Source organism: Mastigoproctus giganteus, chromosome 13 (genome assembly GCF_048544385.1).
Source record: "Mastigoproctus giganteus isolate SK-2022 chromosome 13, ASM4854438v1, whole genome shotgun sequence".
In the NCBI taxonomy this organism is placed as follows: domain Eukaryota; kingdom Metazoa; phylum Arthropoda; class Arachnida; order Uropygi; family Thelyphonidae; genus Mastigoproctus; species Mastigoproctus giganteus.
Window position 1 is genome coordinate 108,612,323 of NC_143587.1, and position 24,905 is coordinate 108,637,227.

The 24,905-nt window shown below is 38.3% G+C and overlaps 1 protein-coding gene across 1 annotated transcript in view; it reads left to right on the plus strand.

Annotated features, from left to right (window-relative positions):
* LOC150076348 (phospholipase D1-like) overlaps positions 1-24,905 on the plus strand; it is a 601,970-nt gene that overhangs the window by 46,005 nt on the left and 531,060 nt on the right. Inside the window, exon 4 of the mRNA XM_090387327.1 lies at positions 2,953-3,100. Coding sequence (XP_090243453.1) covers positions 2,953-3,100 — 148 coding nt within the window. The remainder of the gene's footprint in view (positions 1-2,952; positions 3,101-24,905) is intronic.

Below are 24,905 nucleotides of genomic sequence, written 5' to 3' on the forward strand. Positions count from 1 at the left end.
TGCAGATAAATGAACCACTTGGTGGCAGTGATCACAGTGTGCTGAAGTGGGAGTTACTCAAAGAGGTAACTACCATTAGGGGTAAAGGGAAGGGGTATTGCTTTCGTAAAGGCGACAGTATTTAAATTCTATACAGTGGGATCAACTGATGATATTGCCAACAGCAAATTCAAAATGGGAAGCATTCAAAGAACTTATCGTGGAAGCTACTAGGCTTTACATACCAACTAAGAAATATTGTTCAAGGTTTAGGCCTAAATGGTTGTCAGATGAACTAATGAGGCATATGGCAGAGAAGAAAAATGCATGGGATACATACAAATTAACACGTGACACGGACGCCTATGATAGATACAAGTTGATCTGTAACCAAGTTACAAAGGAGGTTAGGCAGGCGAAGGCAGATTACGAGAGATCCTTGGCAAGGGATGCGAAGAAAAACAGCAAAGAGTTCTTTACTTATGTAAACTCTAGAAGGAAGGGGATGAATCAGATTGGTCCACTTGAGATCGATGGGTCAACTGTTGATGACCCTGCTCGGGTAGCTAACAAACTAAATGAATATTTTGCATCGACATTCACACATGAGGAGTTATTCAGCGAGGGGAATGCCAGAGGTGTATTCAACTCTAGCAGTAAGCTAGAGAATCTTGTAATAACTGAGAGCAAAGTGGAGGAGAAATTGTTGAAGATAAACACAAGAAAGGCACCTGGGGTGGATGGGATCTATCCAGTTATATTAAAGGAGGCAGCAAAGGAGGTAAGCAAACCCTTAGCCATAATTATGAGAGCTTCCTTGGACTCAGGGGAGGTACCCATTGACTGGAGATGTGCAAATGTGACCCCAATTCACAAAGGGGGATCAAAGGCTGACACAAGTAATTATAGACCTGTGAGTTTAACTTCTGTTCCCGGAAAATTAATGGAGGCACTGGTGAAAGAAGCACTGCAGGATCATCTAGACAAGACTTCAGTTATAGCTAGGACACAGCATGGTTTTGTTAAGGGGAAGTCTTGCCTGACCAATTTGATTGGATACTATGATGCAGTCACAAAAGAACTGGATGCAGGGAATAACTTTGATATTATATACTTGGATCTTAGAAAGGCTTTTGATACTGTTGCACATGGAAGACTGCTGCACAAATTGGAGCAGTGTGGCATTGGAGGCAAGTTGCTGCTATGGATAAAGGGGTGGTTGAGGGGGAGAAGGCAGAGAGTGGTAATCAATGGACACTGTTCATCGTGGACTAATGTTATTAGTGGAGTCCCTCAGGGTTCAGTATTGGGGCCTTTATTGTTTTCTGTATTTATAAATGATATTGATGATGGTATATCAGGCTTAATGTCCAAGTTTGCAGACGATACGAAGGTTGGCAGGGTTGTCAAGGACACTACTGACACTATGCTGCTGCAACAGGATTTGGAAAGGTTGAGCAGATGGGCTTCGAGGTGGCAAATGAAGTTTAACATTGACAAATGTAAAGTACTACATATGGGAAACAGCAACCCCAGAGCAACGTATCAACTCTGTGGTACTACACTGACAGTGGTAGAGAATGAAAGGGACCTGGGGGTGGTGGTGCAGGCAGATATGAAGTTCTCTGAGCAGTGCAGACGAGCTGCAAGAGTAGCTCATGGTGTATTGTCAATGATATATAGGAATTTTTCTAGCAGGGATAAGGAGGTGATTATTCCCTTGTATAAGGCAATGGTCAGGCCACACCTAGAGTACTGTATACAGGCCTGGAGGCCTCATTTCAGGAAGGATGTAGAACTGCTGGAACGAGTACAGAGAAGGGCAACTAGATTGGTGAATGGGACAAAGGGGTTCTCTTACGAAGAAAGGCTTAAGTTTTGCAAATTACAGTGTCTGGAAACTAGGCACCAGCGGGGTGATCTGATAGAGGTGTACAAAGCCTTGAATGGTTTGAGCATGCTCAATGCTGATGGGATTCTTCCTCTAGCTCAGAAAAATCACCTGAGAGGGCATAAATTCAAATTGAGGAAAGACAGATGTAGGATAGATGTGCGGAAGTTTGCCTTTAGCCAGCGGGTGGTTGGTGGGTGGAACAGACTTCCATCCCTTGTCGTGGAAGTTGATAGCCTAAATAAGTTTAAGGCTCAGCTGGACAGGTATTTCGAACGAACAGAGGGGTGAAGTGGAAGTGGTTATTTTTATTTTATTTTATTTTATTTTTTTTTTTGGCTGATGCTGCATAAGCTTGCTTTCTTGCATCAAATGCCTCTACTAATGCTAATGCTAATGCTAATGACAGCAGTTTTCTCAACAAAGTGTATCACTAGTGCAGGAAGCCTGGAAATAGTAGAAAAATAGTGGGGATGGGATTCAATCATGTGCATTATGTACTCCAGTGTGTCATTGTTCACACAATAAAACAAGTTTGTCAGAGTGCATGTTTATCACTTTTTTCTTTTCTTTTTTTATTTGTATCTGTTAAAATGAAGGGTACGTTCCTTTCAAAATTTAGTCAGAATGAGAATGAGAATACTTTTATATAAGATGAATACATAACCCCCTGAAAATTTCTTATTGCCGTATTTTTATGGACTTCTCAATATATAGTTATAGACTTCTTCAATTTTAGCTCTTTTTTTTTTTATGGACCATCTAAATTTACAGACAACTAGCAACCCCAGAAGAAGTGGTGCATACAATAGAAAATAATACAGCTATTTATTTGGGTTGAGATTTGGCACAGGGAATGATCATATTTTTCATTTATAACAGTTTTTGAATTAACAGATATCTGTTGCATGTTCCCAATTTTTGATTATTTTCTAAGAAAATAATGTGTTAAACTAAATTTATTAATTTATGATAATTATTCATGTGGTTAAAACAATTTATTTAATGATAGTTGCTTTAAAAATTTTTTTTCCAGTTTATATATTTTTAATTGCTATTTACACTTCATATTCCATCTGCAGAAGCTGCTACATTTCCATATTCTAAGATCTACACAAAACCACTGTCTTTTGAGAGCCCCCAGCAGAATATGCTTATTCCTAATACTGGCATTAATGCAGTGGTTTTGGGAATAGAGCGTGGTACAGATTCTCATCTTCATCCCTATTTGTAAGTAAATATATTACTGTTCTCTATTCATATCATATAATTACTGTGTGTATATTGTATGTGTTACAGCTATTTGGTTTTGTCCTTTGTTACATTGAAGTATAGAAGTGTTAGAAAGTACAGAGGAATAAGTAGAAGCACCTGCAAAAAATGTTTTTAGGAAGGAACAAATAATTTTTTTGGGTGAGAGAGAGAGAGAGAGAGAATAGACCTCTTCAGTTTTATGTGTGTAAATGTGTAAATACCAACACAAATTAGCAGGCCATCATATGAAAGTTTAAAGAAATGTGCTTGTTATTATATTAGTCATTATTATATATATTAATTATTTGTTATTATTAATTTTTATTTATTTAATTTTTTGTTTGTTTTATTTATTTATTATTAATTGTTATTATATTAGTCATTATTATATGTTAATCAGTATGTTAATATAGCTTGGATGTATTTGTCTAAGGAATTCAATGAGATATATGGTGATAAAGTACCAGCTTTTTTTTGAACAAATGTTTTTTTTTATGGTAATCCAAAACATGAAAGGTATAGAAATTTAGTATTCTAGTACTATATGAGTTGAGAGTTTAGAAGACAGATGATACTTGTTAACATTTGACTTGAATCATGCTAAGGTATAGTATTTCTGTAGATTATAATTTTCAGTAAATGTGTAAGAATGAAGTTTTTAAAGGAAGAGACAGTTTATCTGCCAAGTTTGGAGTTGAATTGTGCATGGAATTGTGCACTAGTTTGGAAGAAAGAGGTTGAATTACTGATTCAGAAGAACAGTGCCCATGGAAATATTTGGAGAAGAGGTATGCAGCAGAAACTGAAAATTTAAGTGATATGGAATGGAGTGAGTTTGTGAGAGTTTTTGGGTGGCACCACCCAAAGAATGTGGGGACAGTATTCCTTGCTAGTTTTTAGAAGGAAAGTAACCAAGAATGAAAGAGTAAGTCTAGATGTTTCCATACGGAGAAAGCAATATATTTGCTATATGTGTATGAGGTTAGATGTCAAGGTTATTCCCTTGATCACATATAAATATATGTGATCTTGCTTAGGAATCTGAGTGTTGTTGATAGGTCCTGTCAACTCATGTTACCTGCTGGCTGGGATAGAGTTTAGGGGAAGTATTATCATTGTTTTTGATAGTTCCACTCTACTCTCTCTCTATATATATACTCTTACAAGCTAAGCTGAGACATATTGTGGGAGAGGTGACTGCTTGATATATGCCTGTGTGAAATGCTACAGCCTGGGATGTATCTTTGGGGGGGGACAGGCGTTGAGAGAAAGAGGCCTTCCAAATCTTTTTATTATCTGTGGTGTGCATGTTTAGTGCTTATTGATACAGATATTCACTTTCTGACCAGATTTGCTCAATGTAGTTGAATAAGCTAGTTTTCTGAGTCAACTGCTACTGTTGACTTAGTTGATTCAAGTGACCCAGGAAACTAGTCTGCTCAGTATGTCAAGTTGACTGTCAGTGTGGCAAGCATCTGTTATCCTCCAATGAAGTTTCTTGATTAAAAAAAAAACCTAACCACTCCAGTTCAGAGAAGCAGAAATTTCTTCCCCTTCAGTGAATCTCTGAAGGTCTTATTGGATTACAGAGAGGAGGACAGTAGCCAAAAACAATGGCAATACTTTTGCAAAACTCTATCCCTGCCATTAGGTCACCCGAGTTGACCAGGACCTGTGAATAGCTACCTCTTTCTTATTTCAAGCAAAAGATAGCATGCATGATTCCCATACACACAGTGACATGCTGACAACCCTGCAACACCCAAAATTGAATGGGCTCCATGCATTTAGATCCTCCCTCCAAGAATGGCCTGGCTCCTGAGTAAATCTTGACAGTTAATGTGTGAAAATTTATTGTGCACCATAATTATAATGGTATAGTACAAAATTTTTTTTGTAATTCAAACAGGTAAATTATAATAATACATGAAGTAAAAAATTGTAATACTACATGAAGTAAAAAAGCCGATGCAGAACCTGATAGGTGCCAAACTTTATTTGAGTTTTGCTTTGAGTATTCTAATATTTCATTGTTTCTTAATGGACTGCAATACTTATTGTAAATTTTTGTAAATATTTTTAATAAAAAAAAATTACAAAAATGCTATGTTTTACCTTTTATTAACAAAAACAAAGTATTAATTTTGCTCAAAAAATATGTTACTGGCATAGCATATAAATATGAAACTGTAGGTCTCTTCCATTTTCCAGTTTAAAACACCATTAATCATATGAAATTTCAGACGTGCTCATGTGCATATATTTATGCTTATTATGTAGCATAAATTGTTTTAAAAGAATTAAAAAATATATATTGGATACTATTATTCATTTCGATTTAAAATTTTTTAAAAATTTATTTTAAAGTTGGAGAGTGTGTGTGAACTTTGATATTATGCACGTTGCTAACTCTGTATCTGGAGTGAATATTGCCCTCCGTTTTTGACATTGTAATAATAAAATGCATTCATTATTATTCAAAAATTATAATGAATCATTCAAAAATAACTTTTGAAAGACTGTTAGAACCGTTGTTGTCATAAGTGGATAACTTAGGTTATTAGATCACATGATTGATCTAGATTAATTGTGCAAAGTTGAACTCAATAATTATGAACATATTCTATTACCCAATGTTCCAGATATGTCTCTGGCATTGAAACTGTTTTTAAGTGCTCCCAGTACAGGTTCAACTGCAGAATGGTCATTCTCAAAATTAAAATTAATTATAAGTGTTATGTAAGCTCAGTGATATGGGAATATTTATTTGCCCTCATTGTAATAAGTGCTAAAGTGAACTGATAGTGGAGACTATGCTGAAAAAAAAAAATGTTATGACAATAAAATGCTTTTTGCAAATAGAGTATTTGAATGTAACAAGAGCTATGCAAAATGAGGGCTTTGGTGGATGTGAAGCATCCAGACCTCCAATGCAGAAATGGACTCTAAATGCACATTAAAAATGGTATGTAGTACAGTATGTTGAAAAAAATGTTGTGAGGACAAAATGTTTTTAGTGATAAATGATAAGATGATAACTATTTTAAAATATTATAGTTTAAATAGTTTAATGATTTAATATTATATACAGATACAGTTAAAATTATGAGAAGTGGATTACTCACCCAAGCCATGAATGCTATTAAAAAGAAATGTTACAAAAATGAATATTACTGTATGCCAAATGAATATGCCAAAATGTAAATTACAGTTTCCATGTTTTACAAATACAGTTAATTATACTTGGAAAGTATACTTCACATATTTTAAGAATAGCAGATATGTAATGTTTGAAATTTTTCTTAATAAATTATAAAGTATTTACTATATTCTCCCAATTTCTTATAATTTCTCTAAGGCCATGTAACATTAGCTATTTTATAATTTTTAAACTGTAGTTTCATGTACCACCTGGCAGCTAATATTGAACAAGTTTACAACTGTTGTGTCAGTGTATTTCACTAAATACCACCTCTATCTGATTAGAGACCAGTAAGCCAGGAACCGGCTGTTATAGCAATGTCTCATCTTTTAAACAAATAGCCAATTAACCTTTTGGTAAGACCATTTCTTTGAAAGCAGTAGCACAATACCAGGGAAATTTGCTGTGAATTTTGTTCTGCTCTGAGCATTAAGGTTGTTACTTTAACTAACCAGTTTAAATCCTGCTGGCTGCAAAAAAGCACATGAATGGACAGATAGTCCTATAATTTCTTTGAGATATACAGGGTCCAGTCACATTATTATGACTACCCCCCCCCCGATGCAGACATCACACACACTCCTAGCGAATCATACAGTGTATGTGTCAAGTTCACACACCGCAAGCATATAAGGCTTGATGTCTGGCATTTGTGAACACAGTAATAGCCTCTGTCATGGGCAAAGTACGCAACCTATCAGACCTGGAAAAAGGCATGATCATCGGCTATCGGGCCAGGGGTGCCAGCATTTCCTAAACAGCGCACTTTGTGAAATGCTCACTTACTGCAGTGGTGAAAGTGTATCAAGACTCGACGAATGGGACAGTTTTGACGACCTGGTTCTTAACCCAATTGAAAATCTATGGGACCACCTTGATTGACACATCAGACAGATGGATCCTCCACCAAGGAACCTACAGAAACTCTGGGGTGCACTGCAGTCTGCATGGTCACAGATACCCATAGCAACCTTCTGCGGACTTATTGAGTCCCTCTTGCGGTGGCTGGCTGTGGTACAGGCTGTGAAAGACGCATATTCTGGATACTAGATAGGTGGTCATAATAATGTGACTGGACACTATAATGTAGTATTACCATTACATTGTAGCATACACTATAGCATTTCCACTACCCAAGAACCACTGGATTCAGGATAGAAAAAAGTTGGCACCATTCTATTGGTTAATATATTTAATCCCTCACCTATAATTTAACTGTTGGCAGCACCCTTGCCTGTATGCACATCAGGTTTCTGGCAGCATCAGCAAGTAGGAGTCTGTCAGCAAATAAGAATTTAATCTTTATGTATTTTTGTATTTGCTTAATTTAATATCTCTTTTCTGTTGTAACAGTAATTCAACCTTAATACTTTAGACTTAAAATTCACAATTAATAATTATTGTAATAAAATTCAAATTTGTAACCATTTCTATTTTCTACACATACTACAGTGGTGTGTAGTGTAAATTTAAATACTAATGCATAATAATTAAGCTAAATAAGTAAGAATATAAAAGATTAAAACTAGGGTTAGTGTGTACTTAACTGTAGCATTTATGCTTTGCGTTCTTTCGCTCACACATGCTCTCATTCATTCTTCTGTCTTTCATTTCATTTGTTCGACTCTTACTGTCTGCACTGAACTCTCTGGGCACCTCAATTATTGTTATTTTTCAGTTGTGGTGCAGGCCTAGAAGCAAGTTTTTGCAGGCCAGGGGAGAATGCAGTGATATGTTTGTGTTGTCAGTAAATGTTTGTTAGTATATATAGAGTAATGTAAGTTATTATTAACATTGTATTCTTTTGGCCAATTATATTTGCTCTTTCACTCATTTCCACTCACCGTAACACTCATGCCCTCTCTCTCTTTCCCTCATGCTCGGTCACTCTCTCTCTCTCTCTCTCTCTCTCTCTCTCTCTCTCTCTCTCTCTCTCTCTCTCTCTCTCTCTCTCTCTCTCTCTCTCTCACTCACTCTCTCACACCAAAACTGACATTTATTCTGTTTTACCATAATTCCTAATTCACTCAGTGCCCAGCCCATTTATTCTGTCTTTAATTCTCATTCATTCATTCATTCTAATTCATTCTAATTCATTCATTCATTCTTCTTTCATTCTCATTCATTCCTTCATTCTTCTTTCATTCTCATTCATTCATTCATTCTTCTATCATTCTCATTCATTCATTCTTCTTTCATTCTCATTTATTCATTCTTCTTTCATTTTCATTCATTCATTCATTTATTTATTCTTCTTTCATTCTCATTCATTCATTCATTTATTTATTCTTCTTTCATTCTCATTCATTCATTCATTCATTCATTTATTTATTCTTCTTTCATTCTCATTCATTCATTCATTCTTCTTTCATTCTCATTCATTCATTCATTCATTTATTCTTCTTTCATTCTCATTCATTCATTCATTCATTCATTTATTCTTCTTTCATTCTCATTCATTCATTCATTCTTCTTTCATTCTCATTCATTCATTCATTCAACATTGCATTCCCTTGCTACCAGCTTACTAATATTTTTCAACTAATCTGCTTCCCTGGCTGCCTTGTACATCTCCCTCCCCTACATGGTTATTTGGTATGGGGCTCAAGGTTCCTACACATGGTAGGGTAGTCCTGAGGGTACCCAGGTCAATCCGGTTTTTTCATGTCAGGTTTCTGTCAAGGCACAGAGTACTACTATCCTGGCTGTTTTTAAGTCATCTTTTGGGGATGGTGAGAGACATGGGCACTTTTAACTGTTGATTATTGTTTAATTTTTGGGGGTCCGAATTGCCCATCTTTGGATAGTTCTGCACATTTCGAAGACTTTCTATGTGAAGGTTGTAAAGACTTTATAATTTTCTTCTTCTGTGATGAAAAGATCTTCTTCTCCCCTGGGAAGGGGGCCAATCTTTGCTATTAGCTGTGTTCTGGAGATGTCATAAATTATACATTCATATAGAATGTGTGCTCAGTCTTCACTCTCACCACAGTTGCAGTTTAGGTCATCAGTCAGCCCCAAGGAGGTTGGTTTCACCTTTAGAGATTGCCGTGGCCTGTCAATATAAATGTTGTAAAAAGTCAAGGGACATACCACACTTAGGTGGCTTTGGGCTAACCATTGCCACCCATGGCAGAAACCGTATGGTAACCAGACCTTTTGTTTTCTGCTCCCAATTTGTTTGCCATAGCTCATGGAGCTTAGTGACTATTCTTTTTCTTTCAGCCTTGATGGTGTTAGCTGTGTCAAGGGCTATTCCCAGAAAATCTGTGGGTATTCCCTTTTTAAGTCTATAATACAAGCCTCTTATGGCTACTTCCAAGTAAATTGGGAGAGCTCCAGCCAGCACCTGTAGCGCAGGTGCATGTACTGTGTGACATGTTCTGGTAATAGTGAGAAGTATTGTAATTTGTATCGATTCTAATTTATTCCTATTTCTTATTATGGCTGAGCAGGTGAACCACATACCAGCTTTATAGGTGATAACAGGTAGAAACACTGCATGGTATATGACTGCCTGGGTCTTTCTTTTGAACCCCTAGTCTGCTCGACTGATCCAGGCAATCATATGCATAAATTCTCACTTTCTTTGCCAAGTAGATCAAATTGGGATAAAAAGTTTAGCATTAGTTGAGGCATATGATGATGCAAGAAAGCAGACTTATAGAGCATCAGCCAAAAAAAAAAAAAAACAACAGAAACACCTTCCCACATCACCCATTCAGTCACCCCCAAGTGTTTATCTAGTTCAGCCTTAAATTTATTTAAGCAATCAACTCCCACAATAGATGGAAGTCTGTTCCAGCAATCAACTACCTGCTGGCTAAAGGTAAACTTCCTCACATCTATTCTGCATCTATCTTTTCTCAATTTCAAACTATGTTCCCTCAGGTTCATAATCTCAGTAAGCTGAAGAATCCCATCAGCATTGAGCCTGCTCAAACCATTCAAGGCTTTATACACCTCAATCAGATCATCTTACAGGTGCCTATTCTCCAGCTGCTGCAACTTGCAGAAGTTGGTAAGCCTTTCTTGGTAAGAGCCCCCCCCTTTGTTCCTCTCACCAGTTTTGTTACCCTACTTTGTGCTCGTTCTAGCAACTCTACATAATTCTTAAAATGAGGCCTCCAGACCTGTAAGCAGTATTCAAGGTGTGGCCTGACCATTGCCTTATACAGTCGATCCTCGTATTACACGGTAGTTGTAGTCCTAGAAATCCCTGTGCAATGCAAAATCGTGCAATATAAATAATAGGCCTTATGGGAAAAATAGGGTTAGGTGCTGACCACCAAAAGATTGAACACATTTGTAACCAAAACAGTACCAAACGCAATAAATAATCATAATAAAATACTTACCTATTTTATTACGATTTTTACATAATAAAATAATTGCTAATGCTTTTATTGTAAGCAAACTTGTTCCTCATCTCTTCTTTTTTGATCTTCTATCCAAACAAATAACAGACGTTCCATCTCTTCCAATTCTTTGTGTCTTGATCTAATGTCTTTTGTTACACTTTGAGTTGTTCCTGCTATAAAAGTAGATGTTATTTTCTCTGCATTCTTTCTAATTGTTCTCAGCATTTAGGTTATGTTATTTCCTAACCTAAACCTAAAGGTTAAGGTAGGAAATAAGGTTTCATAACTTTGTCTGTCACACTGACATGTCAGTCAGTATATCTTTCTCGACTTGTACTGCTACTACCGATAACACGATAGCTGATTTTCTTTTTCTCTCTGAACTTGCAGTATCTTCACCAGCACGCTTCCTTTTCACACTTCCTTTTCAGCACGCTTCCTTTTATAAAATACTTTTCAAGTATTTTATAAAAAGAACAAAAAGGCACGTTTGAACACACAAACTAAGCAGCGTGCGAGTTCAGCTGTTGTGATTCTGCTGCATTTGACTGCCATTTCTTGTAAACACAAAGCTGAATCGTTCATAAGCGAATTCGGTTCATGTTATATGTGACAGCATTCCTCTGTTTATAAAACGAGTATGATCGTTTTCATATAGTGTAAATGCATGTTATACACTGGTTTGCAAAATTTAAGTATCAGTTAAGTTTTCACCTGTAGCTTCTCATAGGAGTGGCCTGGATATGGGAAAAGCACACCAAAGGAACCTCGTGAGATACAGAAATGATGAAGGAAACACCGACACAACAATGGAAACAAAATGATACAGAGGGACTTTATTCAAAAATGGCAACATAGCACTGGCTGCCATGATACAGATGCATCACTGCCAAAGATGGAACAAAGGGAAGAGGTGGTCCTCAGTAGGAGATAAGGCCACCCCTAATGTCAATGTAGGCTTTGCACCACCTGTCCATACTTAGAACAATGTTGTTGATAAGTTCTTGTGACATCGTCCATTCCTCTGTCAGCGGCATCTTCAGCTGGTGAACATTTTCTGGTGAGGTTGGACGTGCTGCTAGGTGTCTCCCCAGAGCATCCCATATGTGTTTGATGGAATTTAGATTGGTGGAATGGGCAGGCCAATTACTGCAAACAATGTTCTCACTTTCCAAAAGAATATCAACAGTTGCAGTGCGATGGAGTCTGGTGTTATCATCCATAAACACGAACTCGAGGCCAATGGCACCTCGGAACAGATGCACATGGGGAAGGATTACCTCAGTACAGTAGCGTGCAGCATGTACAGTACCACCTTCCAGTATCTGGAGTTGTGTACGTCCATCCAAGATAATGCCTCCCCAGACGAGAACACCTCGGCTGCCATATCAATCCCTTTCAGTGATGTTTGCGGGGTGATACCGTGTGCCAACCTCTTGCCAGATTAGCTGACAATCAGAATCGCTGCTGAGACTGAATCTACTCTCATCAGTAAAGAGTACCTAAGTAAAGATTTTGTGGTTGTAACGTTTAGAAATAGTCTTAAGTTTTGCACACCAGTGTAGGAGGACTAACTGTACAAGAGGATAATTGCCACCTTGTCTCTGAAAACAAAATTCTTATATATAATTTACATTGGTCCTTGAGGTTGTCACAGACATTCTCTCAGATATGCCAGACAAGCTGTTCTTGCTACCTGGGAGTCTAAAACGCTGATGGAACTGATATTCGGGTGACACTCAAGTCAAAGTGGACCCAATTTCGGCGAAGTCCGGACGGTCTATGACAGCCAAATCCTCTGCTTGCACCTTCACGATGGTGGGACTGTTAGTAATCCTGGGTATAACCTTCATGCACAAGTACATGGTGGGTGACCACCCAGGTGTGAACCAACGTAAGCAGGGGTCGAGGTGTGGCACCCACACCACATGGAGGAACGCCGCCCCTCTATGTTACCAGGCAGTACTAGGTGGTAGATGACTCTCATCAACCGGTGAAATACCACCACTTTGCTTATTGGAGGCTTGAAATGGTGGAACCCATGTTTAGTCTCTAGAGCTAAGTTCCGGCCAACCCTTCCCTATCTCTTCCATCATGCAGTATGATTGATGATTTTTGAGGTTATGATGAATGTCGTGGCGAGATCCAATATTCCTTACATTTCGAGGGTTCAGCTCTAAAAAGGTGTTCGCAGGCCGGCCGCTAGTTAGTACACCAGACTGAACCTATTGGTAACTCTCTAGGAAGCTTCCGGATCAGCTAGTGTATAATCTTGCTACCTCTACTCTGCCAGATAGTGACTGGAGGGAGTCCGAGTAGTGTGTATGCGGGGAGCATTGTCGAGGCCACATTATGTCAAGGATCTGGGTATATTCTTACCACATGTACGCCATATCCAAAAATTTCATTACTTCATACAGCATGTCCCACCCCCTTTTTCTTACTATTGAATACACCATGAATTGTCAAAATAATAGAGCAAGCTTATCTGCGAAAAGATCTAAACCTCCCAAGGATTTCCTAATTCATTTCACAAATATACATGGTCTCAATTCTAATCTCAACGATGTCCATTTCCACTTGCAGTCTTCCAAACCCCATGTACTTTTTCTGACTGAATCTCAGTTATCAGTTGATTCAACTACTGTTCATCTCAGATGTCCAAATTATTTGCTGTATGATTCCTTTCGCCTCAAAGGTGGTACTTCTGCATATGTCCGTTCTGATATTCCCTGTCAGAGACTTGGCAATTTGGAATCTCCTCTCTTTGATCTTCTCTGGCTTAAAATATCTCTACCTCATTGTGTAAAATTCATCTGTTGTCTCTACCGTTCTCCCAACTCCACTAATCACTTGGAGCTCTTTGACTTCCTCTCTTTGCAACTTGACTTTCTCCAGTCCAACTTTCCTAACAATGAGGTAATTTTCCTTGGTGATTTTAACGTTCACAACTCCAGCTGGCTTCCGTTTTCTAGTCACACCGACCCAGCAGGTCGAGATGCTGAGGCTTTTGCAATTACTAATGACCTAGCACAGATTGTTCATTTACCTACAAGAATACCGGACAATCCTAATCATACAGCCAATACGCTTGATCTTTTTCTCACAAACAACCCTTCTAAGTACAAGGTTGAAGTGAGAGGTCCTTTAGGCACTTCAGATCACAACTTGGTGATTGTCTCTTCTCCAATGGAACCTTTATCTCATGGCTATTCCCAACCTCGTATTGTTTGGCATTACAAGAATGCAAAATGGGATGACCTGCAAGACTTCTTTTCTTCTTTTCCTTGATCTGATTACTGTTTCAAAACTTCTGATGTCAACGTTTGCTCAGTTCGTGTCAGTGAAATTATTCTTCCAGGAATGGAATCCTTTATCCCACACTCCACTTTAAAATCTCGTCCTTTATCTAAACCTTGGTTTTCCAATAAATGTGCTAAGCCTGTTCAAGAGAATAACATTGCATATTGTAATTGGCTTGTTTCTAATTCTTCAGTTTCATTTTCTGCCTACACCAAAGCTCGCAACAATTGTAAAGCAGTTATTAATCAGTCCAAACTAGAGTTTGAACAGGCTAAGAGTAGAAAACTTGCTTCTTGCCCTAATGGTAGCCGAGCATTCTGGTCTCTTGCCAAAGCTATTGGCCGCAACTTTTGCCCATCTGTGCTCCTACCTCTGTCCAAACCAGATGGTTCTGTTGTCACTTCAGCCAAGGATAAAGCTGACCTGCTAGCATCCCATTTTTCTTCCAACTCATATATTAATGATATTAATGATCTTGGTAACCTCCCACCATTCCTAACACGCTGCATTCAATGCCTCCTGTGGTCTTCCGTCAAAAGGATATCAGAAGGATTTTGATGAATCTTGATGCTAAGAAAGCTCCAGGTCCTGATGGTATTTCTCTCACTTGTTCTCAAAACCTGTGCTCCTGAACTTACTCCTATTCTTTGCCGCCTTTTTCACTTTCTTATTCCAAAGGTGTTTTTCCTTCTGCTTGGAAATTTGCTCATATCCAGCCAGTTCCTAAAAAGGGTGACAAATCCCTCCCATCCAATTATCGTCCCATTGCAATTACTTCTACTCTTTCTAAAGTAATGGAGAAATCAATTAACCACCAACTCTTAAACTACCTAGAAACCTTCCGTCTGATCAACGATCGCCAGTATGGATTCCGTCAATGTCGATCCACTGGTGATATTCTGGCTTATGTTACCCATTTATGGACTAATTCAATGGAAAGGTTCGGTGAAACACAAGTAGTTGCTCTTGACATCTCAAAGGCTTTTGATCGTGTCTGGCATAAAGGTCTTCTAAACAAGCTTCCATCTTATGGTTTGCCAACTGTTTTTAGTAATTGGTTATCCAGTTTTCTCTCTGATCGCTCACTGAGGGTGATGGTAGATGGCTCTCTGTCTTCTAACTTCTCCACTAATGCCGGTGTCCCCCAAGGTTCAGTTCTTTCCCCCACTCTTTTCCTCTTGTATATCAATGACCTTCTTCCATTGACTGGAAATCCTATCCATAGTTTTGCCGATGATAGCACATTGCATTCAACTTTCCATTTTGAGAAACCTTGTCCAGCTCAATCAGCTTAAAGTTCTCGAAAATCTGCTGCCAATTCCTTAAATGCCGATCTTCAGGTAATTCTCCAGTGGGGCAAAGACAACTTAGTTGATTTCAACCCTTCTAAAACTCAATCTTGTCTTATATCTCGCAAAAAGGATTCTTCTGCTCCTATGCTTATCTTTAGTGACACTCCGATTTCTAGGCAAAATGATATATCTCTTTTGGGGATTACCCTGACTTCTAATCTCTCTTGGCACAAGCACATTACAAATATTGCTTCCTCTGCATCTAAAAAACTTGGTTTTCTCTTTCGCTCTCGGCGTTACTTTTCTCCCAAACAGCTGCTCACTCTGTATAAATCGCAAATCCGCCCTGCCATGGAATATTGTTCCCACATCTGGGGTGGTGCCCCCAAAACCTCTCTCAGGCTTCTTGATTCCATTCAGAAGAGGGCAGTTAGGTTAATTAATGATTCATCTCTAACAGAGTCTCTCCACTCGCTTTCTCATAGATGCACTGTTTCTGCTGCATGCCTCTTTTACAGATACTTCCATGGGCACTGTTCTTCTGAATTGGCTTCTATAATTCCCGCTCTCTCTTTCAAAACAGTCCGAACACGCCACCAGCCAACATCCATTTACTGTCCAACTTCAAACCCACAGAACCAACTTTTCATCTTCCTCATTTATTCCTTCAACTACCGTTTTCTGGAACAACCTTCCTTCATACGTATTTCCTGAAAATTATAATCTACAGAAGTTCAAGTCCAATATCAACAAATATCTTCTTTCGTCTTCTCAACCTCCAACCCAAGCACGGTACTAAGTACTATAGGTTATAATACCTCTCGTGTTTGGGGTTCTCATAAAAAAAAAAAAAAAAAAAAACAAGACTCCATAACTTGCTCTGTCAGTCTGTCTGCACAGCTCAGAGAACTTCTTCTCTGACTGCACAATTACCCCTGGGTCTTTTTCATTCTCCACTTCACTGAGTGTAATAACACACAGTTGGTACGTTTCTCTTGGGTTACTGCTACCCATATGCAGTACTTTGCATTTGTCAATGTTAAACTTCAGTTGCCACTTCTCAGCCCATCTACCTAACTTTTCTAGATCCTGTTGCAGTAGCATACTGTGTTTAGTGTCATTAACAACCCTGCCAACCTTTATATCATCTGCAAACTTGGACATTAAGCCTGATATACCTTCATCATTATCATTGTTAAATATCCAAAACAACAATGGGCCCCAGCAATGAACCATGGGGGGGAACTCCATTAATAACATCAGTCAACGAAGAGCAGTGTCCATTTATTCCCACTCTCTGTCATCTCGTACTTAACCTTCCTTTTATCCATTGCAGCAGTTTTCCCTTAACGCCATAAAGTCTTCCATCTGCAACGGTATCAAAAGCTTTCCTGAAATCCAAGTATATATCAAAATTATTTTTTGCATCCATTTCCTTTGTGCCCACATCATAGTATCCAATCAAATTGATCAGACAAGACTTCCTCTTAACAAACCCATGATGTATCTGAACTATTACTGCTGTCTTGTCTAGATGATCCTGCAATGCTTCTTTAACCAGCGGCTCCATTATTTTCTCTGGAACAGAAGTTAAACTAACAGGTCTGTCGTTACTTGTGTCATCCTTGAACCCCCATTGTGAATTGGGGATACATTTGCACATATCCAGTCCATGGGGACCTCCCCCTGAATCTAAGGATGCTCTGATAATTATGGCTAGGAGTTTGCTTATTTCCCTCGCTGCCTCCTTCAGTATAGCTGGATAGATTCCATCAACCCCAGGTGCCTATTTTTAACTTCAATAAATTCTCCTTCACTTTGTTCTCCATTATTACAAAATTATTTAGCTCCCTGTTAGAGTGTAGTAAACTTCTGCCCTCCCTTTCCTTACAGAATTCCTCATGTGTGAATGTAGATGCAAAATCCTCATTCAGTGTGTCAGCTACTTGAGCAGGGTCATCAACTGTCAAACCATCAACGTCAAGTGGACCAATCTGAATCATCCCCTTCCTTCTAGAGTTTACATAAGTAAAGAAGTCTTTGTTGTTTTTCTTAGCTTCCTTTGCCAAGGATTTCTCGTAATCAGCCTTTGCTTGCCTAACCTCATTTGTGACTTGATTACAGACAACCCATTTAGGCCTAAATATTGAACAGTATTTCTTAGTTGGTATGAAAAGCCTAGTAGCTTCCAAGTCTAATTCCCTGAAGGCCTCCCATTTAGAATTTGCTGTTTTTAACATCATCAGTTGTTCCCACTGTATAGAATTCAAAAACTGCCTGAGGCCACTGTAGTCACCTTTATGAAATCAAAATCCCTTCCCTTTACCTTTGATTACTTACATCTGAAAATAAATCCCACCTCAGCACACTGTGATTGCTGTTTTTGCGCCAATAAAATCAAAATCAAATCAAATCAAACTGTGATCGCTCACACTTAATGGTTCCTTTATCTACAAATTCCTAATCCATGCATCATCACTGCTGATAATCAGATCAAGAAATACCCACCTCTGGCTGCCCCTCGAACATCTTGCTGTAGGAAACAATCCTCCAATAACTCCAAAAAAGTCTTGCTAGCGTGCAAATGACCAATCCACAAGTTCCAGTCAATATCTGGAAAGTTAAAATCCCCCATTACAAGACATTCTGATTTACTGGTCCACTGTAGTTTTCTGCACAATTGTTCATTGTACTCATCAGAGTTATTAGGCCTATAACACACTCCTACTCTCATTTTCCCTTTCCCAGTGTTTTTAAGTGACACCAAACTGACTCAACATTTCACTGTCCACCCATGTCAACTGGATGCACTTCATTAAATTTTATGTATTTCTTAACTAACAGCATAACCCCTCCTCCCTTCCTACCCTGTCTATCCTTTCTGTACACATTATATTCCCCAAATTCCAATTCTGCACTGCTTATATCTATGTGACACCATGTCTCTGATATCTCAACAATATCTGCCTTTGATGTCTTGACCAGCACTTCAGATTCATCAAATTTATTTACTGTACTTCTAGCATTGTGTACATGCAATTATACCTGCACCTATTATGGTAACTCTTACTTACCCTAACACAGCCCATGTATTTACTTGTTCCATGATGACTACCAGCAGTTCTTGAAATCCCCAGCAATTTGCTCTCTAGGCTGTTGTTCATTGCAATAGAAACAGTGCAATACTCACCTTTACCTCTGCCTGCAGCTACTGTTAATCTTTTAGTCTGTGAATAAGTTAGTGTGAAAATTTAATTTTGAATCGAAGACTACTCCACGATATTTTAGTAATGTTATCATTTTTATATGTTAATTTCGATTTGTGGACATGTTATTTCCAAATTGCCTTTTAGAAGTATTTATTTGATTTTGTTAGTTGATATTTTGAGCATGTGCATTTGTGCCCATTTCTGCAGTTAATAGGGCGGCATTTTATCTTTTCTCTTCAACCACTCGTGTGTTACCTTTTACAAGGAAAATTGTGTCATCTGCAAAGACCAGGCTTCCCACGGGGCCCAGATCCAAGGCCAGAAATTCATCCAGAAAATGTTCCGGAAGAAAGGGCTAAGGGTTGAACCCTGCGGGCAGCCTTTATTCATAGGACATGTCAATTCTTGGAACTTTATGCATAATGGGCCCCTCCGTAGCCAGGTGAGCAATGCGTAGCACACACTTTTTGATTAGACCGGGGTTTGAGCCTGACCACCAAATACGGAGGATGTGGAAAGGTCAGGGAATGACCACCGCATATCCCCGGAGCAATATGTTTGTTGCTAATGTCGCTAAAAACCAAAAAAAATAAATAAATAACAAATAACAAATTATGCGTAATGAGACACTTCTGTCTGTAAGGTAGCTGTTTATTACCTTATAGAGGTTTTGTGGGGCATTTGCCTGGCAGAGTCTCCTAAGGACACTAGATCACCAGAGTGAGTCAAATGCTCCAGCAAAGTAAATAGAGATTGCCAGCATATATTTCTCCTTTGAGTTTTTAACTGTTGTCAGTAGGTTGTGCATGGCATCCTCCATTGAGCTTCCCTGCTTGAAACTATACTGATTATTGGAATGTAAACATACTTCTGTCTAGTATTGAGCTAATCTGCTATATATTAATCTTTCATATATTTTCCCTATTTTAGGGCTATCAGTGTATATGATTTGAGATTGTTAGGGGGTTTCTCAGGGTTTTTGAGAAGTAATCTTAACACAGTTATTTTCCATATAATCTTATAATTAAGTGTTATAATTAAGTATTAAGTTGGTGGGGGTTATTGTTTTTGGTTTTAGATAGTGTTTTTTGTTTACAAAATATAGTGTAAACAAACATTTATTGTTTTTGGTTTTAGATAGTGCTATTTCTAGGTCTTGTATAGTAAACAGGGGTTTGGTATTGTCATTGTCGTATTCAGTGTTTTCTTTTATAATGTCTGACTTCAGTCTGAGTAATACTGTCTAGGTTGTTATTTACAGAATCTGTACAACACAGGGTTAGGGTTCCATCTGGTTTGGCAGTAGTTTCTAAGACATTTCCTCTTGGCAGCTTGTTGGTCACTATTTTGTAGATAACTCCCCAAGGGTCATTGTTTCCAGTAGTTCCCACCAATTCCTTTTTTCCTCCAGCATTCCTTTTTTTTTGTCTCTTATGAGACGACTAGAACTGAGGCAAATCAACCAATTCTGATATTTTCTGGAATTCTTGCAAAGTTTTGATGCTTTTGTGTGGAGCCTTGCTTATGAACTTTGCACCTTTTGGAAGTCGCAGTGTTTGCTCTTCATATTGGCTCTACACCTTCAGAAAGAAGATGTCCATCTTTAGCATTAATTAGCATTAGTTGAAAGCAAGCTTATATAGCATCAGCCAAAAAAAAAAAAAAAACATTCCCATTTCACCCATCCAGTCACTCCAAATGTTTGTCTAGTTCAGTCTTAAATTTTATTTAAGCTATCAACAAACTTTGCGCTCTTTGGAAGACGTAGAGTGGACAAAGATGGTGGAACAAGTTTAACGTGGGTTTTAAGATAAAAATATCATGTTCAGGATCTCCTGGTGTGATTTGCTTTATGTGACTCATCATGTCACCTCTTATTATGATTATTATTTACCAGCTAAAAAAAATTTCCGAGTTACCCTGAGAGAGAGAGAGAAAGTAGAAGGGAATCACCAAGAAAGAGAAGAATGATGATATGCAGCTCAGGACCCTGGGTGTGGCAAGCCCATACTCACCAGATGTGAGCCCCTGGAGTTTTATGATGATTTTTTGGGCTCTCTTTAATTAAGGAACCTACCATGTATTCTTCTAATGAACTTTCACATTTTGGAAGAAGACATAACCTCACTGAAGATATTGTGCCCATACAGTAATAGTAATGGAGGCATGTGATGCAAAAAAGCATCAGCCCAAAAAAAAAAATTTCACACATCCATTCCTTCTAAAAGTTTGTCCAGTTTTTCCTTGAATTTAGTCTTTGTACATTTTCAAGGAACTCTACGTCATTCCTAAAATAAGGCCTCCAGATCTGTACACAGTACTCACGGTGTGGCCTGACCATTGCCTTATACAAAGGGATAATCACCTTCTTTTACCTACTAACAAAATTTCTGTATATCATTAACAACCCCATGACATGCTATGGCAGCCTGTCTGCCAGATTGCTTTTTTTTTGTTTCCTGAGAGGATTCTACTGTCAACTTATGGTGTTTTCTTTGTATATTTAAAAGAAAAGGAAAATTATGAAAATAAGTTCTCTTCAGTTGGCATATGCTTTTATCCTAGCTTCCTGATACCCCTGCTTGGCCTTGCAGGGTTTGATGATGCCTTTTGAGAAAAGATTTCTCTATGATAATTGTTTCTGAGACTTCCTGCTGTTATTTAAACCTGTATAGTTGATTGATACCCTTAATTAGGGTCAGTTGAAGTTAATATTATTTCATGATGATGGTTTCACTAAGATGTGAATCTCATGACCCACCTTTTTGACTGTAAGGTCAGTGTTTTGACCACTATTGCAATAGAAGGGACATCATCATCATCATCATCATCAGCCATTTTCAATCCACTACAGGATGAAGGCCACTCCAGCAACTTTCCAGTTCCTTCTGTTTTGAGCACTGGACATCCATTTACTACCCACAAACTCATGAATTTCATCTATCCATCTCCTCCTCTTGGATACCATTTTGTTATTTTCTTAGTCCATCTGTCATCATGTCTTCGAGCTATGTGTCCTGCCCAAGACCATTTTAGTTCTTTAGTTTTGATAAGAATGTCCTTTACTTGAGTTTGTTGCCTAATCCATGTGTTTCTCTTCTTATCTAACAGTCTAATTCCCAATATGATTCATTCCATTCTTCGCTGTGTAGTTCTCAGCTTCTCTTCCATTCTTTTGGTGAGTGCCCAAGTTTCACTTCCATAAGTCATGGTGGGGAGTATACATTGGTTCATTATTTTACGTTTCAGACAAACTGGGATATTGCTCTTCAGTATGTGACTATATTTCCTGAATGCTATCCATCCAAAATTTATTCTTCTCTTGACTTCCAGCCATTTATCATTATTACAGCTAATAACTTGTCCCAGATAAGTATATGACTCCACCTTTTCAATTACTGCTCCTTCGATCATTATTTCCCTTTCTGTGGCATACTTGTTCATCATTACTTTTGTTTTAGCCATATTCATCTTTAGTCAAAAATCCTTACTAGCTGTGCATAACTGATTAAGATTTTCCTCTAATTCTTTGGGATCATGGCTTATGACCACAATGTCGTCTGCAAATCGTAAATGGTTTAGGTACTCTCCGTTCACATTGACTCCTTTCTGCGACCAGTCTAATCTTCTGAAAGCTTCCTCAAGGGCAGCAGTAAACAGCTTCGGAGATATTGTGTCTCCTTGTCGAACTCCTTTCTCAATTTTAAATTTCCTACTGTCTTTGTCTAGTCTAATAAAGGAGGTAGCACTCTCGTATATTTTCTTCAAAATCATAATATATGAGGTATCAATGCCTTGTCTTTCCAGTGCCCGAAACATTGCCCTATGCTGTATGGAGTCAAATGCCTTTTCATAATCCACAAATGCCAGGCATAATGGTGTTTTATATTCATTTGCTTTCTCCATTAGCTGTGATATTACGTGAAGGTGATCCATAGTTGAGAATCCTGTCCTAAAGCCAGCTTGCTCTTTTGGTTGATTCTCATCAAGTATTCTTTCTAATCTGTTAGTAATGACCCTTGTGAACAACTTGTAGATGTGGGATAACAAGCTAATTGGTCTATAATTTCCAATTTCTGATTTATCTCCTTTCTTATGCAGCAAAACTATTATTGCATTATTCCACTGCTTAGGCATCACACCTTTTCTAATGCACTTTGTGAAGAGCCTTGCCAGTTTTATTGTTATGTCTCTTCCTCCCAATTTTAACAACCCTACAGTAACTTCATCTTCCCCCGGGCCTTTCTGATTTTTCATTTTCTTCAATGCATGTTCTACCTCATCAGGACGAATATTGGGTATGTCGTATGTGTTGCTACTTTGCAATCCATCTTCCCCACTGCTGGCATCATTCCCCTGCTCCTTGTATAATTCTCTATAGTAGTCTTCTGCTATTTGAATTATGCCTTCTCTGCTGTTTATAAGTACACCATCGCTATTCTTCAGTTTCAGTATCATTTGTCTTCTGTATTACTGCTCATGGCTGCTGCTTTAAATCCTTTGTTTTCCCTTAATGCTTGTTCTATTTTTCTTGTGTTAAATCTTCTTATGTCTTCTCTGAGTCTCTTTCTAATGGCTTTGCATAACTCAGTATACTCAATTTTCTCCCTGTTAGTGTTTTTCTTGCTTTTCATTTGTCGTCTTCGGTTCATCATGACAAGTGTTTCTTGACTAATTTTTTCTTCTTTGGATTTCTTTTTCCCTATAGGTTTCTTGGGCTTTATCACTTTCAAAAAGTTGTAATATTCCTCGCTGATATCTTGGTCCTCAGCAGTCTGCAGAAGCTCATACTTGTTCTTAAGTTCCAGTACATACTGCTTTTTCTCCTCTTCTGTTATCTCAAAGACCTTTGTATTATTTACTCGAGTCAGTTTTTACCTTTCCTTTCCTACAGCTATATCAAGTGTACATCTTACCATTCTGTGATCACTTCCAACATTTACCTTATTCAGGACGGTAACATCATTCACAATATATCTTCTGTTAGTGAGGATGAAGTCGATTTCATTAGTAGTTAATCCATTTGGACTCTTCCATGTCCACTTTCTGTTCACCCTTTTCTTGAAAAAAGTGTTCATTACTGGCAGTCCTTGAGATGCTGCAAATACCACCAGTCTTTCACCTCTTTTATTTCTTTCACCAATTCCAAAATTTCCTATAGTTCCTCTTTCTGCGCTGTTTTGCCTTTTTCCAACCTTAGCATTGAAGTCCCCCATAATAACAGTGTAGTGGGTTTTCTGCTCATCTAGAAGACTCTCAATTTCGGTGTACATTTCTTCAACCTCTTCATCATCATGGCTCGATGTTGGTGCATAAATCATTATAATCTTTAGCTTGTACCTCTTAGAAATCTTGAGTATTAGCCTTGACACCCTTGGTGATGTACTTTTGAATTCCAAAATGTTGTTTTTAAAATCTTTATGGACCAGAAACCCAACTCCACCTTCACTCCTTTCACTGTTTGCATTGGTGTACAGCAGATTTCCACTTGATAAACTTACAAGTGATTTATTTCTTCTTCTTGTTTCAGCCAAACTGATGATATTCCAATTCACATTTTCTAATTCTTTTTCCAGCTCTAATATCCTGTCTTCACCGATGAGTGATCGTACGTTATAACAGGCCAAGTTCAGTTTCCGTGCATGGCAGCCTGGTCGTACCCAGAGATTCTTAGCACCCTCTGCTTCCACTCTGATCCTCTCGCTGCCGTAAGAGGGAGAGTGAAAGCTGCTGGGGACTGAGGGCTATTTGTATTGTTGTGCTCTCATGCTGGAGGGTTTGGTCTTTTCCTCTTCATGCTGACCAGGCGTCTTGAAGAGAACCACTCTACACGTTCGTTGCCACCTAAGTGACATAACAGGGCTTACCATCGAGAAGGTGTGCATGAGTGGATTTTAGGGAGGCAGGCCAACCGGACTTCTCCTAAATCTTCTGTAATAGAGAGATATTGGATCCATCAGTGTTTTAGGCTGAGTGTCTGATAACACACAGGATACCTGTTCCCCTCTAAGCCCCATAGAAGGGACACCTGAGGTGTATTCTATTATTTTATAGCCTCTTGGGTATCCTTGAATCCTACCCATATGTGTGTAGGGTACTTGGAGTACCAAGATATCTTATTATTTTCTTCTAATTTGAGTTTGATCTGATCTACTACAGTTCTTGCTCTTTGAGCATTCAGTTGGATGACATTTAAACTCCTAGGAGTTGACAGAGATGATAGTTTTACTCTCCTCATCTCTTTTTTTTTTTTTTTATCCATCTGTTTGATCCACTTCAATACTATAATTATATCCTTCCCTCACCAGATCCCTTACTTATCTTACTATAAATCCTATTTCATTTTCTTCTTCCGTGTCTCCCTGGGTCTTTGTCTCAGGTGGGTGCAGCAAGATGCTAGTAGATCCTACACAC